Here is an 11,748-nt window from a genome sequence, read left to right on the forward strand (position 1 = left end):
TATTCATGCAAGCTTGATGTGGCATGTCTTCATTTAAAAACTAGGGCCTGAATACATTTGAAAGAGCTCTGCTCATGCAAATACGAGTAGAAAATATACTGTAGCATAGGGATTGTACTGTGAGGAAAGAGGAAAGGACAAATCAAACCTCTTCCACTGAACACAGCTGTGATTAAATTAATTGCATGCAGGAGATAAAACACAGAATTAATTTAGTTACATTAAGCCTACGCACCTGAGGACAGAAAGGAGCAGGCTAACTTTATACCCTATTTCAGAATATCAAATAAGCATCAGTTCAGAATACCACACAACTCTTTGCCAGATCTGACAACCAGGTATTTTACGAAACCTAAATCCAATCACTCTCATCCTCTTTCCCAATGTATTTATTCAGCTGGGTTAAGCATGACCAAACGCAAGCTGGAACTGAAGAGCTAGCAGTAACTAAGATAGGCTTTAAGCACAGGCACGTCCAAACAAAAGCTTGCCCTGATCACGAGGGCTGGGTAGGGACCAACACATTCATCAGAGATTCCTTGAATACCATATTTATTCTCTTAACTCCATACCTAATGAGCAATTGAACTGGTAAGTTTCATTCAAGTGCAAAAGACCCTCCTCCATTTTAAAAATGAAAGTGTTGTTATAAATATTAAGGGTTTTTCCCCTCCCCCCCAAAGTAATAGCAACAGGGGTGAACTTGCCACTACTTTCCAAGGTTCAGGAAAATATGATGAACACAAGAAATCCTTTTCTACAGCAGAAGCATATGATTTAAAAGAAATTAAGCCTAGGCTCTTACTGAAATTTTCCATTGTCTGTAAGATCAGTTCTGAAACATGCACGTAGCCACTTATCTGACAGCAATAAAGCATAGATTACAGTAATGATGTTATTATAAAATGTAAAGGTAGTCCCTTGAGCAAGAACTAGGAAGTCATTACTGACCCATAGAGTAATGTCATATCCTGATGTTTATTAGGGAGACTATGTTTACAGGGAAGTTTGCCATTGCTTTCCCCAGTCACCCCCTGCAAGCTGGGTACCCATTTTTCCAAGTTTTACTTTCTACACTTTGGTTCCAGAAGATACATATCCTTTCAAAGCCACAATAACACTAAAGCACCATGGAAACACCTTTTCTCAAACACATAATTTCAGCCAGAACCTGAACTTTATCACAATTTATTCAATCATAAACCTTTCCGCTTGGAGAAAAGGAATTATCCCAATTTAGTGATAAAGGCACGAACAGGCTTGCTTGCAAAATCTACACCAATAACACAGAAGGTATGCCAATGTTTTAGTTTGAACCCCCAGGCAACGGAGTAGCTTCTAATACAGACATCAGACATGAAGAGGCCTCCTGATTTACCTCCCTACCTACTTATTCAACTCCGTGACGCACTACATGCTCTTTACATACACGCTGCCTACGCCCAGCATAAGAACAATCTCTTAAAATGAAACTGAAAATCCAAAAAAGTCAACTGTGACTAAGAAGTGCATTAAGTGGTCACGGAATAATACAAAAATACACCCTGGCAGCGTGGACGCCCTCCATCTTGCAATAAAAGGTACACATAATTCAGGATTCTTTAGCTTGAAAAACTCAAAGAGATTTTCGACAGCTCTGCAAGAACATCCCTAATCTCTTAATGCTCGTGGTAGGAAGTCATGATTTCTTCTGCTCCTTGTGGCCAACAGTGTTCCCGCCCACTGCTGATGTCATGCAGCAGACTGCACACCAGTTGACTGCTGCATCTCTCCACCCAGTTCAAACAGCACTGCCTCAGCTGATAAGTGCTTTTGTGCCAGAAGGCGGTAAGCAGAGAAACACCTTTGTTTATACCCCATAGCGGTCTGGATACGGCACTCCGAGCTACTCCCTGGCCATGAGGACAGCTGCAGTCTCTGGGTGCCTGTGCAGAACCGCTGCCAGCAAACTGGTTGCTGTCACCCTAGGCAATGTCACATCACATGACTTAGCACAGTCTGGGTGACTCAATTAGCTGGCAGATTTTCTTGGTCCTCCACCTCCTCCAGTGACCCTCTTCCTCCCTCAACCTGGCAGACCATGAGGAGAGAAACACTTAGCCTGGGAAACCCTTTCCCCCAAAAAATTCCTTCAGTCCCCTTCCATGAAGAATGAGGATTGGATCGTCACCCTAGTCCAAAGTAGCGGGGTGGGTGTGGGCTTCAGTGTTTCTGTACTAGACTAATCTAGACTGATCTTGTCTGCTCAGGCACACAGGGACCCCCGATCAGCCCTTCCAGACTTTTATCCCAATTGCCACAGACAGCAAAATGCAGCAGGAGAGTCATGGGTATGCCTCTACAAACACAAGAGTCTCACTCAAACTGGAGATCCCTCAAAAATTTCCTACGAAATACAAACCCCCCCTCCCCAAGGAACTCCATTCACTCCGTCTTGTCAAAGTATTGCAGCCCACTTAGAAAGTCACACCATATCTGGAGACGAATCGCCTTCAACGATCGCCTAAAAAACAGGGCTAGGGAACGTTCCCATGCCAGCATGGCAAAGCAGACACAGTCCAATCCCCCCCCTCCCACACACACACACACACGGTACAGAAGTGCAAATCTTTCCCCCACCTCAACAAATCTTCCTTTTGCACTCAGCATTAACCATGTGCAAGCAAGGATGGTATCATTCCCCCTGCCAATGCCTGGCAGGCATAGCCTACAATACCCCAGCCAGAAAAGTGGGGGTACAGATTCCCCCACCCAAATCCATCTTATCCCCAACAAAGAATGTTGCACAGCACGCACACGCACACACACCTGACACTGCCCATTTCATTTGACACAGGAGGAAGAACACCTGGGGTGGGGTGGGGTGGGGTGGGGAGCATAGGGGCCCAGAGCCTCTACCTGAGCAGACAATAGATATGGGGGGGGGGGGTTTGACAAGCATGGCAGAACACATCTTTCTGAACACCCTGCCTCTGAACAGGGGAAGGTGATGTGGAAAAGGGATACTGTCAGCAGACAATAAAGGGGACCATGTAGGAAAACTCCCCCCCCGGGGGGGGGGGAAAGTGTCACTCCACCTAGAACAGCCCCACGCAATATAAAACAAATAAAAATCCTTTAACTACAAAAAAATTAATCAGAGCATTTGTTCCCCCTCAGGTCAGCCTCCCGCTCCCCGAAAGAAAAAAAGGGGTATAACTCCCCCCCCCCACACACACACACACCTCTGAATAAAAACCTAGCCAAGCATCTGGGCATCCGCAGGTGGCTTAGCCCACGGCCACAAAGCAGGAGGGGCGCAGGCACCCCCCCCTCAAGACACCCCCCCCCCGGAAAAAAAACCTTCCCCCCCCAGGCGACCCCCCCCCCAAGTCCTCCGTCCCCTCCCCTCAGAAATGGTGGCCGAAGGAAGAGAAGGAGCAGCCCACCCTGCGGGGAGGGGGGCGTCCAACAGTCGCCGTCGTCCTCTCCCCCCCCCCCACCCCCCGGCTTGACACCCCCTGAGGGCGAGCCCCGCGGCCTAGTCCAGCCGAGCTGCGCCTCCCGCCCTTCCCTCACCGCTGCTGGGCGTCCCTCAGCGCCGCCGGCTCCGTCTTCCCCTCCGTGGCTGCGGCGGCGGCGGCGGCGGCGCCTCCTTCCTCGTCCCTCCCCGGCTTCCAGGGGGCGGGAAGGGGAAGAAGGCGTCGACGTCGGCGCTGGGCTCCGGGCCCGGAGGGACGGACGGAGGCGGAGACTGCAGCACGCCCCGGCCCGGCCCCGAAGGCGCCCGCCCGCCCGCCGTGGCCGGCCTTCCCGATCCTCGCCTTCCTTCTCCCTCCCTCCCGACTGAGCAGCCATCCGTTCCCGCGCTTCCCTCAGAAACGCAATGGCCGGCCCCAGTCTCGGTCGCGGCCTTCCTCGGCTCCCGCCGCCCGGGCTTTTGTTTCCTCGCAGACCCGGCTCGGCCTGCTCCAAAGCCGCCAGGCGCCCTCCCGAGCCGGCCTTGCTCGCCTCAGAGATGCCCCCCGATATGCTAAACCCCTCTCCCGTTCCCAAGAGGGCTTCTTCTCCCCTCGCCTCTCTCTCTCTCTTGCATCCCTGGTTCCTTGTGGCGCCTTATCCAGGCCTGACGAGGCTTTTCGTGCGGATTTTTCTGTTCTGTTCAAGGTGCTCTCTCTTTTCCTGACATTTTTTCCCCTCAGAGATGAGGCTGAACGGGGTCTAGTTCTTTATCGCTGTCCCCACTCGTTTTTTCGTTTAGCCCCTCTTTCACCACATGTTCCTTTTTTGTAGGATTTTCTCAGCTCACTGTGAATGGGATGTTTTTGCCCTCTTAGCAGACAACATCTATAGTTCCCAACCTGTTAAGAGGGCAAAAATATCCCATTCGCAGTGAGCTGGGAAAATCCTACAAAAAGGGAGAGGATGGTGAAATAATATCTTTTATCTTGTTCTTACGAATTGTGGTTAACCGTCCCAAGGCCAAAAGGGAAGGGGCGGTGTAGAAATGTAATAAAATGCAAATTAAAATTGAATAAAACTTCATTTCCTCTCCCTTGGACTTTCCTTTTGTTTCTTGGTAGAGTAACATCCAGTAATACTAAGCCTATTCACATTGTTTTCATAGGGATTCCACCCCCACCCCTTAGTTTGTGTGCCTGTACTCTTTTTTAACATCCCTATATTCATCTATTCCTTCTTCTGCTTCATTCCTTATACAGTGCCTGAGTCAGACCTAAGCACATCTCGTAATGGGTCTACAGAAGGAAAGTGACTGGAACTGCTGGAACAGGCAAGGGGATACCCTTCTTTACTCCCAACATGGTTTGTATAAACGCAGCACAAGCAGGACAAAACAACAAGAGTAAGATGGGAGGATCATCTGTCAAAATTCCTATAACTTAGAGACTTAAAAGAAGAATTCCTATATCCGAACTAACATACTAAAAACCATTCCTAACATACTATGGGATAAAATGGCAAAAATACAGTGTGGCACCTTAGGTATTTAAGCAAGCTTGTTGCGACATGCAGTAATACACAGAGAATAACTACTTCATCAGTTAATGACTCTCCCACTCAGAGATTAATATAATTTAGTTTCCTCATGGACAAATGATTTTCTTTAGGTGGGATTCCTTAGTCTTATAAATCCCCTATTACCAACTAGGACTGAGATGCTTTTCAAACAAAACTTTAATACAACAGCTGGAAATGCCATCTCAACTTGCAACAATTGGGGTAGCACCATGATTGATAGCAAGGGGAGTGGTTCTTTACCAGTGGCCACACAGCCAAAAAAATCCCTGGGTTTTCATGCTCCTTATGCAAATTGATTCACCAACCACAACTCCTTTCTGTCCTCTCTGACACTGATCAAACAAAGCCTGTGAATAGGAAGGGAACTCTGTTCCCCACCTCCATCCAGCAACCTCACCACTCTTATGCAACAATAAATCTGCAGTGCCCCAAGGCTCTTTGTTGTTTGGCCTCTGGGTTCCCTGCAGACTTTCATTAACACAAGAGTTCAGGGAACTGGGAATTCTAGTTTAGGGAGCCCCTTTCCCCATCAATCTTTCTATATCTCCTAGTCAAATGGACAAAGCCTTCTCTGCTTTGGTGTGTGGCTTTTGGATAAAGTACTACAGTTAGAAAGAGGAGGTAGTTATACAAAACATAAATACAAATATATAAATACATATGTCCAATGCTACTTCAATCTTCATTTTTGTCATAAATTTGTTGATGAGCAAAAACTGCAGAATTTTAAATTACTGGCTGCTTTTAAACATTCATACTTTTGAAGCAACCACATATTTTAAAGACCCAACTTATGTGTTGAATGACTCCAGCCACTATAGCTGAAACAAACCTTTCTTTATTGCTTAAAGTCAGGTAAAGTGTACTGCTGAGTCGCAACCCACTCATGACCACCCCGTGAAGTTCCACCGAATGGAGTTTTCAAGGCAAGAGATGGACAGAGGTGGTTTGCCGTTGCTATCCTTGCGTAGTAGCCCTAGTCTTCCTTGATGATCTCCCATCCGAGTACCAGCCCAAGTTTATTGTGCCAACAGTAATCCTGAAGACAAAAACATTTGCTTTACCTTTCCAGGTAGTCACTGTCTCATTAAACATATTGTCAGTAAAATGTCTCACACCCATGTAGACATGCATTCTTGGTGTCTGATGTAAATCTTTTAGCACATTTTCCTGGAGATACTTCAAAATTCCAGACGTGTGCTGAGGCCATCCGAAGAGACTCTGCTAACAGAGACTGCATGTGGTGGAGCTGGAGGAGCCAGAATCACAAGTGGGGTGGCCAAGTCCAGTTTGGGAAATTCTTGGAGTTTTGGAGGCAGCGCTTAAGGAGGGTGGTGTTTAGAGAGACTGGAGTCCCCCCACCCCACCCCGACAACTAGCCCACACATGTTTTCACAAGCCTGGATATTCACATAAGTATTTTGTTGGCCATTTGTGGTCCAAAGGGGTGGGGAGAACCAACATCAATCAAGTGTTTAGTTGACGAGACAATTCTCATCCCAAGTAGCTGAGAGACAAACTAGATGTTTCAATGGGCACAGGTCTGACTGGTGGCCACCAACACCATTTTAGAGAGGAATTTGGCCACTTAAACAGTGCTGGCTGTTTGAGCACTTGAAAAGGTGTGAGGGGAAGGATCTTGCTGTGGCCTGACAGCACTTTTAAAACTGCTGAATGCTTCTGCTGTAACATCTGGCTTCACCCTAAGTAGGTGGCTCCTTTCAGAGCTGGTGTAAGATAGAGTGTAGATGTGCAGAGTTTGCTCCTCCCCCTTTTAAAAAAATACTGTCAGGGAAGTCAAAGAGGAAAAAGTTGTATAAAATTGTAATAGATGTGTCAAGATGAAAAAAGCCCTCCGAACACAGAGGTATTGTTTTTGGACAGAGCTTCAATTAATGCAGTAAAAGCTGCTAAGGCATCTTGTGAAAAACAAGGGCTTTATTGTTCGGGGGTGTAAAAGAAAGAACAAGTAGCAAGCAATACAGAGGACTGAGAGGGACCAGCCAGTAAACCACTTCAACTAAACAATACAGGAACACAAATGTCCTGCCTCTGCTTTTAATCCTGTACTTCCATAAATAAATTGTTGTACGCATGGACTGTTCGTTCATATACACACATATGCCAATTCCACACTGCAGCACTCACTTTAAAATCTTGTGCTGGCTGGAGGAAGAATTAGGGTGCATATGTGTATGCTTCTCAGATCTATCCAGAGCACTCCTCCATTGGCAGATTGTGACTTCTGTAGCATATACTATTGTGTGATTGCACAAATAAAGAAATGTGGTCAGAATCAAGCACTGCTTCTTTAACCATTATAGAGCGACTAGCAATAAAGTCTGTTGTATGAAAAAACACAAGGGGCTCTAAAAAGCTGTGCTCTCCACAGAGGTGGCAGAGCTAAGAGTTCAAGACCTGTGGAGCTTATTGGAGAAGGGGAGATTGATGGGAAACAGGGGTGTGGGGGTCTAGGCATAAGAACAATGGGAGGGGGCGGAAAAGAAAGGAGAAGGGTGGGGGCGGAGGGTGGCAAGTAGCACAGAAATAGGGAAGTGTGAATGCCTCTCCTACCTGTATCTGCGACACCTGCTACCATGACAAAACTGTCCATCGTGTGGAAATAGCTCTTGTATTTTTCTACAATAAGAGGATTGATTATTCTGTAATGTTTCAGCCTCCTCCCCACCCTGGCCTATTTTTAATTTGGACTGTACTGGAATTAAATAGACAACAAATTGAACCCACCACCATCCAAATTATTTGTTGGCATTAATTACTTCAATGTGCTGAAAAACTCAGTATCTTTTAGGTACTTCATTTTGCTGGAGCAGCAGATAATATCTTAGACATTCAATACTATTTTAATTCATATCTCCAGGGAGCTCTGTTGAAAGAACAAATTGTATGAGAAAGGGTTTTTTTTCTTGGGGAGGGGGGGTCCCCTGAGCCCTGTAAAAATTACTACTGAGAGTCACCATCAACAGTAGATACCATCCCTTTATAGTTGTGCCCACTTTATTATAAATATCCCTGAATCTGATGTCTTGGTTTTAGCTTTATATTTGAGTTATCCATAAATATTAGTTGGTGAGAGCCAGTGTGGTGGAGTGGTGAAGGTGTCGGACTAGGATTTGGGAAATCCAAGTTCAAATCCTCACTCGTGCCCCGGAAACTTTGCTGGGTGATCATGAGCCAGTTATACATGCTCAGTTCTGACTCTGGCTAATATTTGGAATTCCAGGGTTGTGATGCAGAGGCAGGCAATGGCAAACTACCTCCCAGCGTCTCTTGCCTTAAATACTGTATGGGGTTGCCGTAAATCAGCTGTAACTTGACAGTTAAAATATTAATTAATGTGGGTTTATTTGGACCCAATCTCAAATTACTGAAGGCTTTTCACAAGCATAAGAGGGTTGTTTTTTACTACTTGAAGACCAAGGTAGGGCAGGTAGCCCTATGTGGTACACCTTGCCTGTTACTGGTAAAAGTTGAGAGTTCAGTATAACCGGTGTCAAGGCTGGCAAAGTACACACAAATAAGTTTCCCTTAAACAGTATTAGTAATCTACATGTGTCCCAGATAGGTTCTTTACTCCCAAATTGTATTGTAGAAGATGGAAAAAAGTTTACACATATAAAACTCATGAAGAGGGACTGCAGCTCAGTAACGGAGCACCTGCTTTGCGCACCTGAGGTCTCAAGGTCCACTTTTGTACCTGTAGTAGAGGCAGAGTACACAGCAATGCATTAAATGGACCGACAGACTGATATAAGGTGCTTCATACATCCTGATTTTACGTAACCCATGGCTTCTGAAAACTGAATAGCCAGTGCCCTTCTCTTGAGTTTTTAACCACCGTCCATTATTTTTCTCTTTCAGTAAAAGCACTGGCCATCTTGCAAAGCCTCCCATCAATTGAGTCGTAGCTCCGTCAGCTTTAAAAAAAAGCACATTACAAGCTAGTGCGTATCCAAAGCTCATTGACACAAAAGGAGCAGTAAACCACCATGCCAATACACTGATTGAACACTGTGGAGATTAACAGTCTTGGATAGGGAAGAAAATATATGTGTCCAACACATTAACATGGCTTGTTAAATATTAGCCGCAGCTACACTGTGCAGGCCGGATTTCAAAACGGAGAGTACATGACATTATGCAATCCCCAGCAGATGTTCTTTTCACTCTTGGAGTCAACGCAGTGCTTGTAAGTGCTGCTGCATCGACAGCCAAGTTCTTAATTCAGAGGCACAGTGCAGGCTTGTTGCAATAAGGCAACACTATGCCTTCCACTCCACAGCAGGCTTAAGAGAAATTAGGTCTGTTCAGCTAACACTGGAGCTTTACCCCCAGCGCAAGGAGCAGGCCTGGCCCAAGAAGCAAAAAGCACCACTCTCAGAGGAAGCAGTTCACTCTGACTCGTTAGCAATCATACAGACCTTAATTTCTACTCTTAACAATATTAATGCCTTAACTTGGGGGGGGGGGGGGCAAGCTAGCCTGATTTTGTGAGATCTCGGAAGGTAAGCAGGGTTGGCCCAGTTTAGAACTGGGATGGGAGACCATCAAGGAAGTCCAGAATTGCTACACAGAGACAGGAATTGGCACATCACCTCTGAATGTCCCTTGGAAACCTGCAGGGTCGCCATACATTGGTTGCCACATGACCGCCCTTTCCATTAACCCCGAGGATTCTAACAAGTTTCCTAAACAGTTTGGCTTTCTCAGAGAGCTCACTATGGCTTCTGTGGTTCTCCACTCCTCCATTGTACCCTTATCACCAACCTCTTGAGGATAGTTCAGCCTGTACAAGGTCGTCCATCGAGACTTGCAGTTGCCTCTTAACTTTTCGGCTAGTGCCCTAACCACCACACCACAACCCTCCACTTCTGGGCTGCAATGGGAGATTTACAAACAAGAAAAAACAAACTCACCCACCAACCTGTTGTGCAGTTTACAAATACTTCCTTGCCTTGCTGCTTGGTGAAGTGAACAGTGGTTATTTGCTGCACTGCTCTGAGAGGTTTGATGGGGCTGGGCCCAAGACCAAACTGCTCTGCCCATGAGTTTCTTAGGGATGGGATGCAGGAATGAACAGGCTAATGAACTAAGGGCAACTCCTCATGAGCAACAAGCCACAGCTGGTTCACTTCTAAGGACCGAAAACCAATTTAGAGAAAGATAAATATAACCAGTTCAACAAGTTTCCAAACTCAGGCCCGCTCCTGTAGCATGTCTTGACTATGGCTGCACTCTGACACATCAGTTTAACAGTTGCATGGCTCATGGGCTTCCCTCCTCATACTGACTCCTTCAAAAATAACTAGTTACCCATGACATATGACTGCACTGTATAGGTTTACCAGAGCTACTTTGCCTTCACAAACCTAGATACTAAACCAGACATAAAGCTAGTGGAAGAATTCTCGTGTGTTTGTGTGTGTGTGTTTTGGGGGGAACTCCTGCTAACCATGTGTCTGTATTCTTATATTACTGGGTGATCGGATTTGGTGTATAACTGGGATCCTATATGTAAGGGAGGTGTGGAAAAGTATCAATCAGCCCAGCAACAAGTCAGGTTTTAAACATCCCAGTTTCGAGTTAAAGTGTCATCCATCTCAACACAGCCTCTGTGTAAAACTGGGAAGAATTTTGGTCTATCCAAGCTCTACTTACCTGTACCCATGCCCTACGGAAATCAGTACTGGATAAGTTTGTCCTGACTGATTTAAAGTCCAATTGTTTTTAACAAATCTTAGTCATGATGTATTTTAGCGGGACTGAGGTCATCGCTGAACTGTTTGGATCATAAAGACAGGTCTTCACAAGGAGTCACTGGGGTGGCAGCGGAGGAGAGGTGCCAGCCAGGGACGTGTTGCAACAGCAGAAATGCGTGGGAAAGTCTCTTTCACAGTGCTTCCCACATCACACTTGCTTCACGTCAGTTATTTTCATAATTTCACCTAGATTTTCTCATAACACACCCACAACCAAGGCTAAAAATGCACTATGCTTCATAGAACTATGCAATGGCTACACAGCAATGTGTTTTGTAGAACAAATGCAAAACTAAACAAATGGTAACTGAAGAGAAGACAAAGGCAAGAAGTAAATGCAGAAAGAAGACAAAACAGGAATCATACATATGGGGGAAATGGAGCCATGAAAGCAAGTCTGATTCCCAACCCACCAATATATAATTGTTAAGAACCCTGAAAGAACAAGTGTTAGGAATCTTCTACCAGAGAGCAGGGAACTTTCAATGGAGAGCCACGTTTCACTAGCACAAAGCTTTAAATATCACCTAAATATTATTTACAAACTTTAAATTTATCTACTTCATTTATACCTCACCTTTCTCCCCAGTGGAGACCCAAAGGAATTTACTTCCTTCTCTTCTCCATTTTATCCTCACAACAACCCTGCAAAGTAGGCCAGGCTGAGAGTGACTGGCTCAAGGCCACGCAGCAAGAATTCTGTGGGTTGCACAGCCAGCATTATCTACTGCAGGTAACCAACAATTAAAGGAAGATCCCCAAGGTAGTGCCTGTGAGCACCATGGTGGCTCTGCCAACACCTTTTCTGGAACCGTCAATATTTGTAGGAAGTTAAGTGGGGCCACAAGGGGCTTTTGCTCAGCAAGGATTCCAATTAGCTCTGCAGATTTTTTAAAATGTTGCTTTGGAAGCAGCTGCCACCATGGCACAAGGATGTACACTGGGTTAC

At 45.7% G+C, this 11,748-nt stretch overlaps 2 protein-coding genes across 2 annotated transcripts in view; one reads left to right on the forward strand and one right to left on the reverse strand.

The window, feature by feature from the left end:
• The window catches only part of CLIP1 (CAP-Gly domain containing linker protein 1), an 85,022-nt gene extending 81,325 nt beyond the window's left edge, over positions 1–3,697 (reverse strand). The window contains exon 1 of the mRNA XM_048513872.1: positions 3,559–3,697. The gene's annotated coding sequence lies outside the window, so the exon portion shown is untranslated. The remainder of the gene's footprint in view (positions 1–3,558) is intronic.
• LOC125442505 (atherin-like) lies at positions 1,734–7,314 on the forward strand. Its single transcript, XM_048513873.1, has 4 exons — positions 1,734–1,827; positions 3,506–4,146; positions 4,701–4,803; positions 5,871–7,314. Exons 1-3 carry the CDS (start codon positions 1,734–1,736, stop codon positions 4,716–4,718), a joined length of 753 nt encoding a protein of 250 aa, XP_048369830.1. The 3' UTR covers positions 4,719–4,803; positions 5,871–7,314.
• Positions 7,315–11,748: the final 4,434 nt, after the last annotated feature.

Source organism: Sphaerodactylus townsendi, linkage group LG13 (assembly GCF_021028975.2).
Source record: "Sphaerodactylus townsendi isolate TG3544 linkage group LG13, MPM_Stown_v2.3, whole genome shotgun sequence".
Lineage (NCBI taxonomy): Eukaryota > Metazoa > Chordata > Lepidosauria > Squamata > Sphaerodactylidae > Sphaerodactylus > Sphaerodactylus townsendi.